This window comes from Hydra vulgaris, chromosome 06 (genome assembly GCF_038396675.1).
Source record: "Hydra vulgaris chromosome 06, alternate assembly HydraT2T_AEP".
NCBI classification, from domain to species: Eukaryota; Metazoa; Cnidaria; class Hydrozoa; order Anthoathecata; family Hydridae; genus Hydra; species Hydra vulgaris.
Genome location: NC_088925.1, coordinates 23,300,001 through 23,318,130, shown reverse-complemented (window position 1 = coordinate 23,318,130; position 18,130 = coordinate 23,300,001). Strand labels below are relative to the sequence as shown.

At 25.8% G+C, this 18,130-nt stretch overlaps 1 protein-coding gene across 1 annotated transcript in view; it reads left to right on the top strand.

Annotated features, from left to right (window-relative positions):
• The first annotated feature begins 1,999 nt into the window (after positions 1–1,999).
• LOC100210496 (RAC-gamma serine/threonine-protein kinase) overlaps positions 2,000–18,130 on the top strand; it is a 56,450-nt gene continuing 40,319 nt past the window's right edge. Inside the window, exons 1-5 of the mRNA XM_065799630.1 lie at positions 2,000–2,134; positions 2,633–2,758; positions 9,009–9,060; positions 13,393–13,452; positions 16,616–16,730. Of these exons, the coding sequence (XP_065655702.1) occupies positions 2,086–2,134; positions 2,633–2,758; positions 9,009–9,060; positions 13,393–13,452; positions 16,616–16,730 (402 nt within the window). The 5' untranslated portion in view covers positions 2,000–2,085. The remainder of the gene's footprint in view (positions 2,135–2,632; positions 2,759–9,008; positions 9,061–13,392; positions 13,453–16,615; positions 16,731–18,130) is intronic.

The following is an 18,130-nucleotide window of genomic DNA, read 5'->3' as shown; positions in this document are numbered from 1 at the left end:
ATAAACAGAGTTGTTTTATTTTAAATACGTTAGTTTGAATAAATTGATTCTATTTTGATTTAAATCAGAGATATAAGTATAAAAGAAGTTGATATGATATAAAAAAATTTATATCAAATGTACTATTATATATATAATATGCTAAATATTATGATTTAGAAAAAATCAAAACATAGTTGTTTTGTTTTAAATAAGTTAATTTCGATAAATTTATTTAATTTTGGTTTAAATCACTGAATAAATAGGTATAATAATAAATTTAAAAGTTTTGTTGTTGTTGTTTATATGATTTATGTTTAGTTAATAATTCTAATTGATTTGCATGATTTTTGAAAACAATTGGTGAAACTGCAATAAAAATTATAGATGGGCAGTTATGAATAAAAAATTACCCCCATATAAACAAATTAAACAATTTTTTTTTAATAAAAATTAAATTTTCAAATAATTTTGAAGTGTTATTTAGTTATACTTATAATAAATCTGGATTTAAGCTTTTTTATTTTGAAAAAATGAAGGAGACTTTCCTAGTACACACTTTTGATTCCAAATTTAATTGATTTATTATGTTAGATTTCTGCTTTATGCAATGTTGAGGGTTAAAAGGATGTTATTATATCATTCATCACACACATTTATTTTTGCAAATATTTCTTGAAGTTTGTTAAATGCATCTCTGATGTTAATAAAAATATAGAGTTAGAAAATGGGATAAAATTTAATGAAAATTTTTTTAAAAAAAAAAAAAGCTACATTAGCTAATTTTTAAAAAGGTGTAGTTTTGAAGAGAGTTTTTCAGTCCATCTAAATGTGTAAAAATTATTTTAAAAAGTTAAAATAATTTTTTGCCTTTTGTAAAAAATTTTTTTCGCCCTTGTAAAAAAAGGATTATTCTTCAAAAAATTGACTTCAAACTCTTAAAAGTAAAGTTAAGTGTTATTAACTAAAAAGCAAACTCATAGAAAAATTTATGACATTTGAGATTCTTTTTTCAAAATTAAATTTGCTAGTTTTAGAATAAAATGGAAGCAAACATCTGAAGAAATGTTTTTAAGGGAAGAGTAAACATGCTGATTGCTCACATTTATATATTATTACTAAATTAGTTAATAGTTACAAAATATAGCTGCATTAATTAATAGTTAAAATGTAAATTTATAACTCCACAGGACTTTCATTGACAATAACACCAGGAAATGTTTCAACTTTTCTATAAGTGTATATTGTCATGTTAAAAAAGTTTTTTACAAATTACTTTCAGAATTTTATACAGATGCAATTTTGGTTGTAGTTAAATGAAACTATGGTGATAAATTTATATAAACACAAATAATTGCTGGGTTTGACTCCTGCTCAAACATATTTTGTGAAGTGTTACAACATATCATGTTGTAACAACATATCATGTTGTAACACTTCACTTAATGACTTGAAGACAATTTTTTATACCACTATTTTGATACACACATACACACACACACAAAACACTAAAAGAGTTAACATTCCCAGAGCTGAAGGGCTGTGACAAAGTGCACTTGAGATGTTTGAGAAACTAAAGCAAGATAATAAGGCCAAAAAGTCAAATTTAAAAAAAATGCAAGATTGATTTCAGCAAAGCTTTTGATTAAACTCATCAAGACAACATTGAAAAAAATTAAGACAAGATGAAGGCATCAAGTGGTGCAAAAAGTGTTGCTGAATTTGGGAAGAAGCACTGTCAACTCAAAACTTCTAGTTGCAAGTCGAAGATGTGTAAAACACCTATAAAATGCACAATTGGTTTTTTGAATAAATAAAAACTGCAAACCTTCTTTTGACCAAATTTGCATAATTAATTTAAAAAGTTTTTTTTTTGTGAATTTAATTTCTAATAAGATTAGTATTTGCTTCATTACTTAACTAATTTAGCTCCATTATCTAAATTAATTGCCTGTTCATTCCCAGTTTACTTAATGAATTGCAATAATTTTTTTATTTAAATTTTTTTTTATAATTTATATTTTAAAGATTTGATTTACATATATATGAATAGTTTATTTTGCATTGTTTTTTATGAACTAAAAGTAAGAAACAAGTAGTGCTGGAATGCCCGATGAAGTTATTACTGTTAAAGAAGGGTGGCTTATGAAAAGAGGTATATACATTGTGAAATATACAAGTCTGAAATATTGTTATTTGATAAGTAATATATATTAAAGAAAAGTTTTTTTAGGTTATAATTTTTGATGATTTTTTTAAATTTAAAAAAGAAAAATTGGAATTAGCTTAAATCTCTACAAGTTATCTATTAATATTATTTGAAATTTTTTATTGAAATTTATAAGATCTAGTTAAAATAAAAAAATACAAAATACTTGTCAACTTGTTTTTTAAATTGCAACTCACTTATTATATTCTACAAACTATTTGCATTAAAATAAATTGACCATGATCCTCTAAACAAAATAACTCTACACAACTACATTATAACAAAGGTCACATTGTATGAGAATTTTTATATTTTTTTTATATTGGATTCAAGATGTGCGTCAATTTTTTTATTTTACTAATGTTATAAATAAATTTTCTAGTTTTATTAATTGTAATAGTAATTAACTTTATATATAAAATACTCTTAATTCCATACTTTTAGGAGAATATATTAAGAATTGGCGACCACGATATTTCATCCTTCGTAGTAATGGTTTATTTTTGGGTTACAGAGATAAAGTCAAAGGGGATGGAAGTGGCGAACAAATCAACTGTTTTTCCATAGAAAGTATGTTATTTTAATTATATATGTTTTTTATTTTGTTTAGGTTTTTTTAATATTTCAGTCTTTTCTAAGGTAACAGTCAGGTTTTCTTGAAATTTGTTAAATTTCCTAAGTATTAAAATCAGTGCCATAGTTAGGCGGGAACTGATGGGGCTGCAGCTCAAGACCCTTCAAAAAAATAGGCTTTCTGGTCTGTAACCTAATTTTTTTTTGGGAAACATAACCTTTCATATTTTTCTCTTTTATTTTTTTTTAACCAATTTTTAGGGAGCTTGGGAGACATTGTGAATAAGTTAATAAAGAGATTATTCGAGTATTCTATTTAAGTTTTATTTTTAATTTTATATTCACTTTCGTTACTGCAAAAAATTTGATCATTTTCATTCATGTGTTTTGAGTTTTATAAGATTTCAGAAGTTACACAAGATTTGCAAAAAAAAGTAAGTAATATTGCATTAATCTTGGAGAAATGGAAAAATACACAAAGCTCCTAAAGAAAGCGGTAGTGATCAGTATAAGCTCATGTGTGAAAATCAAGTTTGATGGCGGTTTTAAAACTGCTTAATATGCCTACCTTAAAAAGGTTATCTGATAGCAGTTGTTTATTTGTTAGTTGCTATTAAACAGAGGGCTAATGCATATGACACAATCAACAAAAGGTTTAATTTTCATAAACATCTATGACCTTTGTCCAATGCAATATGAGAGATCATGTTTCATTTGTATGTGAAACATATTTTGAAGATGTCAAAAACTTTCAAAGTGAGCTCACTTCTTTGTTTGCCAAATAGCTACCGCCCAATGAAACAGATTGTGTTGAACTGCAAATCTACACCTTTCTAGTTAAGAATAGTTTGACATATATTTTAAGAATGAGAATTTATTTGTCTTATATGGTCACAAACTGTAGTGGAAAAAAACTTTTTCTGTCCTTAAAAGAGTAAAAGAATGAACTTAATGGGACAACTTTGCTTAAATAATTTGGCTTTAATATGCATTAAAAGTGACATAGATCAAAGATTTCACAGCAGCAATCAAGTGTTTTGCTTTAGAAAAGGCTATAAAAGTCAATATATAAAAGTAACTTTTTACAAGTTAATTGATTAGTTAAATAGTACATAATTTATGCTACTATTTAGTGTTTTTTCAGCTTCAGATAATTGTTTGAAACCATACTAAAAATGTTATATGTTTATTGCTAAATGCTATTGTGTTCCAATATAAAATAAATATTGATACTGGTACATTTGTAATGTAAGATTGTACTAAGAGCATACATGCACTTTACTTCTCTGTTTGTCTTGTTGTCACTGCCCAATGATCTATATCCTGGAAATTGTATGCAAAAATATTCAAATGATAAAACAACAATGTCATATAAATTTGTCAGTGCACAGTAATAAACATTGAGAGTTAGTGTTTAATTTAAGTGTTTTTAAAATAGTTTTTAAGAATAATTCTAGTTAAATTATTATTTATTTCTTTTTTTATTTCTTATTTTATTATTTCTCATTTGTTGGTGTTTTCTTTTTTTATTGGGAGTGAGCACATTATCATTCTGATACAAATGCTCCACCATCCTAATAGTGATATACCTAAAGCTCAGCAGTTGCTTCTAAAAAGTTCAGTTGCTTTCTTAATAGTTATTCAAGACCGGAGTGTAGCCGTATTGAACCAGTTGGTAAAAAATGATTAAAAAATGCTCTAAAAGCATACCTAGATAGTGCCATTTTAATAACGTTATGTAAAAAAATTTTCTTAGGCTCTCATTATCTTATACTAGTAACTATTATTACAGTTTTTTCAACTTCATGTTCAAGAGTTTAGATTGACATTGCTTGAAAAATTAGCTTTCTATGGGTTCTGACTATCACAAGAATATTCTTGTTACCCAACTGGGTTCCAAAAGTTATTTTTTCAAAATTTAAATGATATAAATGATTTTTCAACCCATCATCTTTGATTCTCATTGTGGGAACTTTGAACAAAGTTTTCAATCAAGGTAATATTTTTTTCTTGAAATGTATGTGAATCTAGAGCTAAGAAATAACTTGATGATTACCATTCTCAAACAGATTTGGTGTTTCCTGTGAATGTAAAGAAAAGCCTCTCCTTTGTAGTTAAATCCTCTTTTATAATTAAACTCACTTAAAAAAAGTTTGACCTTGAATACCAAAACAGGCCCTAATATTGTCCTAGAAATCTACATTACTCTGGGATTCCAAACTGATGTCTACTGTTTGATCTTGATTCATAAAAATTAGTTTTTCAAATTTGGACCAAGATCTCTGAATTTATAAATAAACTTGGAGTACCTTAATATAAAAGCAAAAGTCGAACCTCGAATTTTTTCTGCCGGTTGCCCTGTAGGCAACTGAAATATTGTATATATCTTACTTGAGTTGTCCACTATCATAATCATTAGTTTGGTATATAAATTTTGGGAATATTTTTTCTCGGATGAAAAAACTGAAGAAAAAAATTAAAATGACTGACTACAAAAAAGAATTAATAACAACTGTTTTATTAAAAATAAATTGTTAATAAAAAAAAGTGAAAATGAGGATTAGGAAATAGTGTCAAGAAAAAAAGTTAAAAGTCATAAATGAAAAGAAAGAGAATAGTTATCTTTTTACTTTTTATAAACTTTTTATAAAACTTTTTATGCAACTTTTTTAAAATTTTTTTTAACTTTTTATAAAAAAAAAATTTATAAAAAGAATAATTTATAAAAAGAATAATTTTATAAAAAGAAAAATTTTGTGCAAAAATAATAGAAATAATTATTCTTACTCAATCTTTAATCAAATTTAATTTAGTTTATAAAGACTTTTTTTTTTAGAAAAAAATTTCCATATGCATCATTAATGTTTTTATTTCATTAGTTTTGTTTGAATAAGTTTTAATAAAGTTCTGTTTACTAATAAAAAACAAAAGGTTCGGCGTTATTAATGATTCACATGCCTATTCACTTTCATTTCATACTTTAATTTGATACATTTGCATTTTGAATTGAAAAGAAAACGTGCTTTAAAATACAACAAGAATGCTTTGAAAAACATCTTAAAAACATTTTAAAAGTGTACTTTGAAATATTCTAAATCGCGTTCATGTTTAATTTAACTCTAGTTGGCTTCTAATGCACTGTAGTGTGTTCATTTTTAAACATAGTGCAAGCTTTCCCAGGAAGTACGTGTGATTGCACACCTTGTTTGTCTACATTTAAAGTAATTTTTTTAGACACACTGACTATGCCAGTTCTTTTTTATTGTTTATTTTAGGGTATTTATTAGTTTTAGCTACCAATTTTGATACAAGTTGAGAAAATTTATTAACCATTTTTATTAGTCCGCATGAAACTAATTTGTTATGAATGCTAGGACTATGAGATTTTTGTTAATTTTTTTTCTTACATTTATTCGTTTTCACGTCTTTTCGCTTTTGTTTTTGCGACATTTGACATTTTTTCTCAATACTTATATAACAGGAAAATGAGAAAAAAATTGCTATTTCTTTGTAAAATATATTATTTGATTAATTAATTTCTTAATGTCAAAAGAACTTAAATAAAAAAATAGCATGGTTTCTTTTATAAATTTATTTACCACATTTGATGTCTGTCTGAAATTGTTTATATTGCCTAATTTTCAACATTAGCACGATTACTCTGTTGAAAAAATGTATTTAAAAACTTAAAAAAAATTTTTTAATAAGGCTCCTAAAAATTTTGTTAAAAAAGTTCAGTAAATTAATAATGCACTAGCCCACAAGCTTTTGGAGCATCGTCTATAACAAAAGTTCATCAGAAAATAAATATTGAGTTTAAATGCACAATTCAGAGAATCCAACAAAAGTGCAGACTATTTCAATGGGGGTAGTGAAAAAACTATATATTTTATATTTGAATATAAGTATTAATTTTGTTTTGTTTTACATGAAAAACTTACAAATAAATAGCAATAAGTTTTCTCACTTTCCTGTTCTTCAATTAAAACAGTAAGTTTAGCAAAAACATTTGGAAAAAAAAATTAAAAATTACCCATGTTTCTAGCACTATTTATAAAGTATTTCCTTAACATACTAACTGACAAAAGTCACATATAAATTGTATATCAAAAAATGTTTTTATTTTCATTATATTTTTATGTGTTTTTTTCCTCGACTTGTATCAATTTTAATAGTGGAAAATAACAAACGCCCTAAAAAAAAACAAAAAAAACCCAGCAAAATTATCTCATCTTAAATCTAATAACTTACTTTCTGATCAATCAATATGGATTTTGATCTTCTCATTCTACTGCTGATTTGTTAATGGTAATAATTGATAGGTTTTATCATCCATTAGATAGATGTAGAGATGCTAAGGCTAAAGCTCTTGACATTTCTAAAGCCTTTGATAGAGTTTGGCATGCTGGTCTTCTCCATAAGCTCTCTTCTTACAGTGTTTTAAATAAGATCTTTAAGATTATTGAATACTAATACTTTCTTACTAATTATATTATAAAAGTTGTCCTTAATGGACAACACTCTTCTTCCTATCCTGTAACTTCAGGGGTTCCTCAAGGTTCTATCCTTGGCCCTATACTTTTTTAAGTTTACACTAACCAAGCCTTACCTGGAAGCGTGTGCGGTCGCACACCCTATTCATCCACGCCTAAAGTAATTTTTTTAGACAACTTGACCACATTTTTGATATAGTAAACGTTTTAAGAATTTGTGGCAAAAAAAAACTATAAGAAATAAAGAGAATAAAACAGCAATACTCGAAGAAAAGAACCAAAGACTATACAAAATAGAAAATCTAAACAAAATAAGCTAAAAAAATTGTTTTAGGCGTGGATGAATAAGGCGTGCGACCGCACACGCTTTCAGGTAGTGGAAAATAACAAACACGCGTTTGTTATTTTCCACTACCAAGATTGATACAAGTCTAGAAAAAAAGTATATAATAATACAACGAAAATAAAAATATTTTTTTATATTCAATTTTTTCGCAACTATTTTCAGTCAGTATGTTAAGGAAATACTTTATAATTTGCGCTAGAAACATGGACAATTGTTATATGTATTAAATGTTTTAGCTAAACTTTACTGTTTTTACCAATGCACAGAAAAGCAAGAAAACTAATCGCTTTTTATTTGTAAAAAAAAAATTTTTAAATAAGTTTTTCATGTAAAAAACAAAAAGTCATTAATACTAATATTTAAATATAAAATATTTAGTTGTTTTCAAAACCCCCATTGAAATAGTTGTCACTTTTGCAGGGTTATCTAAATTGTGCATTTAAACCTGATAGTTTATTTTCTGATGAACTATTAATATTGATGATGCTCCAAAAGCTTGTAGGCATTGTTAATTTACTGAACTTTTTTAACGAAATGTTTAGGAGCCTATTTAAAACTTTTTTTAAAGTTTTTAAATACATTTTTTTAAACAGAGCAATCATTATGTTCATTATTTCTAGAACTTGTATTAACATTGGAAATTGGGCAATATAAAAAAAACAATTTCAGACATGCATCAAATGGGGTAAATACATTTATTAAAGAAGCCAAATTATTCTTAACTTATTCCATTATTACAATGTTTATTAATCAAATAATATATTTTACAATAATAACAACTTATTTTATTATTTTCCTATTATATAAGTATTAAGAAAAAAGTGTCAAATATAGCAAAAACATTTTTAAAAGTGAAAAGAGGTACAAAACAAATAAATGTAAGAAAAACATTTACAAAATTTTTCATAGTTCTAGCGTACATTAGTGCAAATTAGTTTCTTAATTATATGGACTTATAAAAATAGTGAATAAATTGCATATCAAAACTTTCAACTGTTGTTAAATCATTAAAAGATGTTTTTTTCAACAACAACTCTAAAAAAAAGGAATGCAAAAGTTGTATAAAAGTTTTTTTTTTTTTTTTTAATTTTTCAATTACTTCTTTTAATTATTAAATTTTCTAGTTTATTTAATTAAACTTGATATTTCGCTCCAATTTTGTTTCCTTTTTTTAGGACTTTTTTTTTTTTAGTAGATAAGTTTAGCTTTTTGCGCAAATTATTGAAACATTTTATAAGTTGCGAACTGCGGTGGTCAGTTTGTCTAAAAAAATTTATTGTATTAATAAACAGTAAATGAGTTATCAGTAAGTAATAATAAATAGTAGTATAGAAAAATGTTATTCTTAGCTTGCTGCGCAATGTGTATTTAAATGATATAGTATTTCAAGTATTTTTTTTTTCTTTAGGGTGTCAAATTATGCGTCAGAGTAAACCAAAACCAAATGTATTTATAATTAGGTATATTTATTAGAAATTGAAATGTATTATAAATGATTGATTTTTGTTATTTAAAACATTTCAGAGCGTAAAATAAGTTTAAGATTTTAGCTATAAAAATTAAACTAATGAGATTAATTTTATTCGATGAGTGAATGAATTTAAAAAAAAAAGAGGCTTGTTTGATATGAATTTGAAAAAAGTTATACAAATATTCAAAAAATTGCTGTATAATATATTTTATATCTGTGAATCTATCACCTATTCACTATCATTGTGAATCATATCTGTAAACCACTATCCACTATCACTCTGAGTCTTATCTGTGAACTTATTAACCACTATCACTTTTGAATCATATCTGTGAACTTATTAACCACTATCCACTATCATTTTGAATCATATTTGTGAACTTATTAACCACTATCCACTACCACTATGAATCAGAAGATGGTGATACCCATAAAATTGATCATTTAAATTTCTGAATTAAAAAAAAAAGATGAGTTAATATAGCTTTGACCAGCTAATAAATGTTTTAGTTGCACGAAATGAAAAAGATGGATAAGTTGATGATAAGATGAATAGAAAATCTGAGACATTGGGCTATTTCATATTTTCTGAATAATTACAGATTTCAAAGTGTAAACTCTGTAAAATTATTCTTAAAACACCTGGTTTAACAACAACAGCTATTACAAGGCATTTAAAAAAAAACACAAAATTGAAATTCTTAAATACAATAACTCTGTGCCCAAGGCTGCAGCAAACATTCCTGCTGCCAAAATACTGCGAATTGAAAGTTTTTTTTGATGATGACCATAAAACTCTACCTGAAATTTTGAGTCAACTATCAGCTATTGATTAAATCAGCTTCCACACTATTGCTAAATATGAAACTTTGCGATCAGCATTTCATGCCCAGGGATACCAAATCCCTCAAAGTCCTCAAACTGCTCATGATCTTGTCATTAAATACTTCAGGTTAGTCAAGAAACAAGTTATAAGTTTTTTGAAAATGAAACTTGAAGATAAACATAAATTTAGTCTTACATTTTAGTCTTACACTTCAGTAAAAAAATTGGCCATTAATACTCTTTCAAATGGAGATGTTGATCTTTTGTTTTCTGAAATTATGATTAATCATACAAGAAAAAAACTTCATAAAGCTAATACATCTTTAAGTCAACTTATTAAACAGATATTTGAATGTAAAATAATTGAAAGAACAAACATTCATTTAATTCATCTCATGAAGTACTTGTCAAATCTGAATGTCTTAATTAAAGATGACAAATTTGGCAATAAGATTTAAAAAAAAAAGGCAATTACTAATCTTGCTACTAATCTCATTCAGCGATTATTTCAACCATCTGATGATAGCTCTGATGATGACAAGCTAGCAAAACTAGGCCCAAGTGTTTAGATTTACTTTTCAAAGCTCTTCAACAATTCCTCCTACATCCGTTGAAGCTGAGAGAGCTTTTTCTAGTTTTTCAAAGCTCTTCAAACAATTCCTCCTACATCCGTAGAAGCTGAGAGAACAATTCCTCCTACATCCGTAGAAGCTGAGAGAACAATTCCTCCTACATCCATAGAAGCTGAGAGAGCTTTTTCTAGTTTTGGACTTGAAAAAATGCTGCTAAAACAAAAATTTCTTTAAATGGCGAAACTTTGTGTATAACTTTTTTTAAGCAAGCTACAAAGTGTTCTTTTTGATATTATTTACTTTGTTTCTTTGGGTGGTGATAAAAAAATAAATACTTTTACGCATGCTTTATATTATTTTTCTGTGTTTTAACATAAGTAAAATAATGTTCGAAATAGTTTGAACGTAAATTTTTCCGTAATTTTTCCAAATATGCTCAAGTTCAAACTTTAAAAAAAAAACTTTTAACTGGAAGCCCTACTATGAATCATATCTGTGAACTTATTGATTTCTCAGTTATTTAAAAAAAAAAAACTTAATTTTTTTTTGTTGAACATTAAATTAATTTAAAAAAAGATTATACAAAAAATAAAGAAAATTACTCATTGTTCCTAAATGGTCAATATATGATTAGTTAATAATAATAATTTATATATATATATATATTTCTTTTGCATTTTTTTGGAGTGCTGTCCCTTTTAGTTTTGCATTGTGAAAAGCTTTTTCTATTAATTTTTCAGGGTAATTACATTCTCTCAGCCATAATTTTAGTTCATCTAAACGTAGCTTTTTAGTGGCGCAATAGGCTGTAAAAACAATTATTCTTTTTGCAAGATTATATAGAATGTTCTTTTATGGGATCAGGGTGTTGGCTGTTGTAATTTAGGTAGTCGTGGGTGTTTGCTTCTTTACAGTATATGTCGTTTGTGATGTTTTTGTTGTTTTATTACTATAATAATGTGTCTAATAAATAATGTTAGTTTATTTGCAAATACTATGGTGTTATCTTATTTGAAAGTATGAGTAATTGATTTTGAGATGAACATCAATAATTATGTTTTATTAGGTCAAATTAATTAATTCTGCAAGTGATGTTTTGAATTTATTTATATCTAAATGTTTTAGCTATATGTTGACACCATCGTCCACACATCTAAAATAAAACTGTTCAATATTTTGTTCTTCCTCATTTAAGAAATATCTCGGTAAGATTTTTGGAAAAAGGATTGTTTCTTCTAAGAATCCAATTGAAAGACATTCATAGTCTGGTGCAAAATCTGTTCCCATGGCTGTACCTGTAATTTGGTGAAATAATTAGTTATTGAAGAGAAAATTATTGTTTCTCAAAATAATAGATGCAGATTTGAGCCAGGATAGCTCAGTTGGTTAAAGCGCTGCTAAAAAGTTAGGAATAATTATTGGCCGTAGCAGCAGGATTGCAGGTTCAAATCCCAGCTTTGCCTACTCAGCGTATGAGTAGTACTTCGGTATGAAGGGAACTCGTCTCAATTAGCTCTGCTATTATGATGTTTCCTTTTCGACTAGTAAATAAATAATCTAGTCGAGTAAATGAAAATTAAGGTTCAATGATAAAATTGGTTGTAAATTGTTTGGGTATAAGATCTTTATGTTTTTTGACCCAGAATTTCAAAGTGTCTAATCCAAGATTGTGTGGAATCCAAGATTGATAGTGTAAAGATTAACAATGTCACATGTAAGTATAATACTGCATATATTTTTCTTGGAATTTTTCTTAAAAGTCGCAATCATCTTTTATATAAGTCTTTTGTTTCTATAGGATTGGAGATAAAATAATGTGTAAAAATTGGCTTAAATGTGATGTAGGTGAATCTATTCCTGCTATAATGGGTTGTCCTTTTAGTTCTTCAATCTCAATACATAAAGTACTAGGTTCTTGAACCTTTTTAATGATTTATTTACACTTATGAATTTTGGGAATTACAAAAATATTTTTAGTGGTATCTCAAGACCCTTGAACTATTAATAGGTCTTTAATAATAATAAAAAAAAGATTTTTAAAAGTATGTTATGTTAGGTCTCAAAAGAAGCAAAATTATATAAAAACTTCAAAAATTTATTTTATAAAAAAGCGATGATAAAAAAAATATAACTAAAATACTTTGTAAAAATGCATACTTTTTATTTTTAGTTGAAAAATGTCATTTTCAAGGCAGTAAAATCTAAAACATACTTTTTTATAAAATAACAATTATTTTTAAATAATTTTCCTTCATTTGAGCCCCAACAAGACATACTTTAAAAAAAATAAAAATTAATAATATTAGGGACCCATTAATTGTTCTAGGGTCTTGAGGCACTCCTAAAAATTTTTTTTATTCAAAAAACTTTTAAATGCAGTGTTATTTTATCATATAGAACACATTAAGGTGCGAGCAGCAGTTATTTTTCAAAAATGTTGTTTTTTGAACCACCCTAATATATACGTATATACATGCATACATACATACATATATATATATATATATATATATATATATATATATATATATATATATATATATATATATATATATATATATATATACATATATTTTTTATATATATATTTATATGTATATATTTATACATATAAATGTATGTATGTATGTATTAACAGAAAATATTTTTTTTTCAGTTAAATTAAAGTTTACTTTTTCTGAAATTCATAAATAAAGTCAATCACTAAAGTGCGTATAAATTGTTTGCATTTAAAAAAATTTTCAATAAATCTCTAAAAAATTATCAATCAAATTCAAGAAAATGTTTTTAAAATTGTTTTATTTAATCTGAACACACCATCTGTTTTATCTTGGTTTTCACTTTGTAATATTATTTGTATTGTATATATCATATACTTGTTATTTTGTTCCTATAATTATTGTAAAGAGATATTTAATATTTAGATGTTTTCAACTTACTACACTTGTTGAAAGGACTTTTGCAGTAGACTCACCTTTGGATAGGTAACTTTTAATAGTAGTTTTTTTTTTCTCTCATTATTTTTCAACTATTCAGAAATATTTAGAAAAAAAAATTATTCATATAAAAATAGTAGTTTAAATCTGTCAAAGGTTCTGCACAAAACTATTGTTTAAGCCAAAGCTGCATCACTTAATCTAGCTATTTATGTGTGTGTGTGTGTGTGTGTATGTGTGTGTGTGTGTGTGTGTGTGTGTGTGTGTGTGTGTGTGTGTGTGTGTGTGTGTGTGTGTAACAGAACAGTTACAGAAAAGGGCAACATTTTTAGATTTTATCTTCATTAAATCTATATTTTAAGAATATTTATTTCATCTTTATTAATAATCTATATTTAAAAATATTTCAATTAAACTAATAATAATTACACTAATGATTCTGATATTAAATTATTATTAATATTAAAGCAATATAAATAATAAGCAAATTCCTGTAAATATAAAATCAATATAGTAGTTGAATAAGTTAATATTAACATTAATAATTTAAAAAATCAAAAATGTTTAATCAAAAGTGGTAAATAATAAGTTTTTTACTAATTTATTGTTATTATTATTAGGTTTTGCGTAATTTCATTATATGTAACACATTTATATTAAATACATTTATATAGATTCACATTTATGGGACAACTGATACTAAGTCAACAATAAATAAAGCTTTTTCTTAAAATTGATTGCAAGCTTTTAATTTGAAAATTCATAAAACTTTTCAGCAACTTGCTTGATTTTTAGACTTTTTTTAATACTGAGTAAATAAATAAATATTGAAACCGATGAGTCTCTTTATATTGAAACCAAGATATTGTATAACAGTTTTTATTTGTAACTAAAAGTCTAATAAATAATGTTAGTTCGTTTACAAATATTTACAAATACTATAATGTTATTTTATTTGAAAGATGAGTAATTGATTTTGAGATGAACATCAGTAATTATGTTTCATTTGGTCAAAAAAAAAAATTTTAATTGCAAACTAAGCATATCAGGAAATCAAGAGAAAAACTAAAGAAAAATTAAAGAATTATTTTTTATTTTATTTGTTATATTTTATTTTATTTATTATTTTTTTACATTTTAAAGACTATCAAGTCTATATTGAAAACTTAATATAAAATTTAGTTATGTGAAAGTATCTATAACTCGTTGTGTATCCATAATTGTGGTAGAAAAAAATAACCTCATGACATTTTTTTTAAATTGTTGTCTTGAAAAGTATGAGTTCAGGAAACGAAGTTGTGTTTCTTAAAAGAAAATTTTTTAGGGTTGCAACTGGGTGGAGTTTTATAGAGTTAAGTAAGTTGTAACTGGGTGGAGTTTTATAGAGTTAAGTAAGTTGTAACTGGGTGGAGTTTTATAGAGTTAAGTAAGTTGTAACTGGGTGGAGTAAGTTAGCACAAACTAAAAGTTACAATAATTTTTTTGTTAAAAATAGTTAACTATTTATGCATTTTTAGGTGCAAATTTTTTTCTTTTCATTTTGGCTAAAAACAAGTTTTTTTACTTTTTAAGTTCAAGTTAAAAATTTAATATTATTTTTTTTGGCAGAAAATAAAATAAGCCAAAATAGTAGTACTTTTTTTCCAAGTAAAAAATTCTCTGAAATTAACTTAACAATGTTATACCATTTAACAATGTGTCATACTGTTTAACGATGCATTTCCTCAGAATTAGCATCAAAAACAAAATCAAAATCTTCCCTCCTTTTAAAGATCTTTGTCATTTAAATAATAATTTCTAGCTCCCATTAATCCATCTTTTTGAATAGTTCCAACTGCCCATAATCTTCCTTGAGCTTCAGCATTGCATTTTCTGATGAAAATAGTTATCAAAAAACCCCTTGTGATTTACACCATTGGGCAAACTTCAAGTCAGGTGATATACTACATTTCTACCCATCAAAGTACTAGGAATTTCATCAATTCTAGATTTATCTGTTTCACAATGCACTTCGAAATCATACACTATGCCAAAAATCCCACATCTAGCCCAAACTTTTATCTCCCATTTATTTGGCTTTATTTTAGCAACAGTTTTGTTACTAACATCATTATAAGAGCATTTTAAATATCACTATCAGGGTTATAGCCATGTCATTGATAGTCATCATCAGGCTGGCTAACACCTTGATGATGTGTTTAGCTATAAATTTGCTTCTCTGTTGGAGAATAGAAATATTAGTATTTTAAACAACTATTTCAATAATATTATCATCAAACAACTCTTTGCTTTACCAAATATTAGTATGGCGTAAGAATGTGATCAGGTAATGGTGGATAACCTTGTCCAAAAAATTTGTATTTATTTTATAATCTCTTTGGTGCCATCTGAGTATATGGTTATTTGCATTAAAATTTCTTTCTTAATCTAAATTTTCCCAAATATTTGATTCTGATTCATAAAGAATATCATTATTTATGTCAAAATCAATTTCACTTTCACTATCATATTCATTTTCGCTATTATTAAAATCTCCAATTAGTGCTACTATACTACTATAATTTATGCTAATTTTGACATCTGTGATTGTTTAAAAAATCTTTAGTTGTTATTATACTTCTCTAAAAATATTTAAAAATGTTATAACAATAAAATATAATGAACAAAATAGTATAATAAACAAAAAGCTACAAATTATGTAACATTTATATAACATTTCTTAACTGTTTAGATTAATGTCCCAGTAAAAAATATAATTCGTTTATAATAAATCGTAATTGAATATCTACTAAAAAAGTAAACACTATGCCATTATGTTCAATTCATATTAACTTTTATTATTATTCATATCAATAAATGTTGCTACACCAAAAAACATTATTCAAAATTATACTGTTTTTATATCCTTAACTCTGTTTGTTATCATTAATGTTGTTTTTTGAACATCTATTTACAGATTGATTCAAAATTTGAAAACCGAATGAGCCAACAAACTTACCTTCAAAATAATAGTAACACCTATCAAGACAAGAAATCAAATAGTTCATAAACACTGTGCTAGTTATTTTACTTCGATACTTAATGAGTTTAAAAAAAATAAAGAGAGATTATTTTCAATTTGTTGTTCTACAACAATCCGATGCATAAAAGGGCTATTGTTAGTTAATAACTTTTAGGTGTTGAAAAATTGTTGTTTTATTTTATATTGTAGGGAAGAATGGATTTCAGCATTAGAAGAAGTTTCACAGCGTTTAGCTAAAGAAGAAAAAAAAAGGCGTAGTACAATCACAACAGATTCAACTGATTCAACACATCAACCAAAAATGGTTTTTTATTTCACCCATTTTTTATATGAAAGCAATTCGATGCTTTTATTTTTGTTATTTTTTATTATTTTGTTTATTTTATTTGTTTATTTATTTGTTTTTATTATTTTGTTTATTTTATTATATGTTTTTTTAAATTTTATTATTGCTTTTATTATTACTATAGTAAATTCCCGATATCTCAAACTTCAAAGGGACCGATTGAATGTTCAAGTTATCAGTAATTCTATAACACAAACTTTTTATGATAGGTAAAAATAATTTGAGTTATCAAAAGTTTTAATCTTAAAGATAAAAATAATAATTTTTTTTTTCCTATGAAAACCACTATATCCAACTAGGGCTTGGTCGGAATGCTTTTCCTCAACTCGCTTGCTTTTTTAAACTTTTATTTTTTATGCAAATCTTTTGCATTTAGCAGTTTTGTGCAGTAAAAATAAAGTTTGACCAGATTATCATAATTGAAAAAGCATATATGCATATTATGGTTGCTTTGTTCTTTAATTCAAAACATTCAAAAATTGTTAATTTGAGACACTTAAACTTTAGGAAACTAGGAAAAATGTCTCCAATGTCACTCTACATTAAGGTTGACATTTTATACATTAAGTTAGACACTCTTAATTAATGTAGGCGTAATAAAGGTAGGTAAGACACTCTTAATTAAGGTTTTCTAATGTCACACATGGTGGAGGTTTTCACTTTTTTCCATGCAAAATCAAGCATTTTGATTAAAATTTTGAACTAAAATAAAAAAAACAGGAAGATCTTTTTTCTTATTGATAACTAGGACCAGTCTTTGCAATGCCAAAAATATGTAACTTTTAAAGAGCGTATAACTTCTTAATCTATTGGTTTAAGTTTAGACATGGTATTTAGTGGTAAAAAAAATGAGCTCAATAGATATTAGATTATCAATTGTCATGTGTGCTGGGCAGTTATCTATTGTAAACGCTACTTTCTTATCTTTTGTTTACTTTGTATTCCTTACCCGAACCATTCTTTGAACAGCTTTTTCATTCATCTAGCTTTTTTTTTATTTCTATATCTGCTAGGTAAGTACTTAACTCTTTTAAAGGAACAAGGTGATTTTGATTTACCTATTACAAACATAGGAATTATATTATACAATCACCTGCTTATACATGGATAAAATTGGAGGTAGAGTTGTTTCCTTCCATAGTGTGGTCATTTTGGGTTTAAAAGAGTTACCCTCTCAACACACCTTCTTGAAAGAATTGTTATACCTGTTTTTCCAACAATCAAGCTAACCATCAGACGCTTGAAATCCTGATATTATTCTATTCAGCAAGTTGTCTGGCTTTAATTTTTAAAATTAATGCTAATACTGCTACGTTTCTACTCCTTACATTTAAATTTGAATTGATTCCAAAAAAATT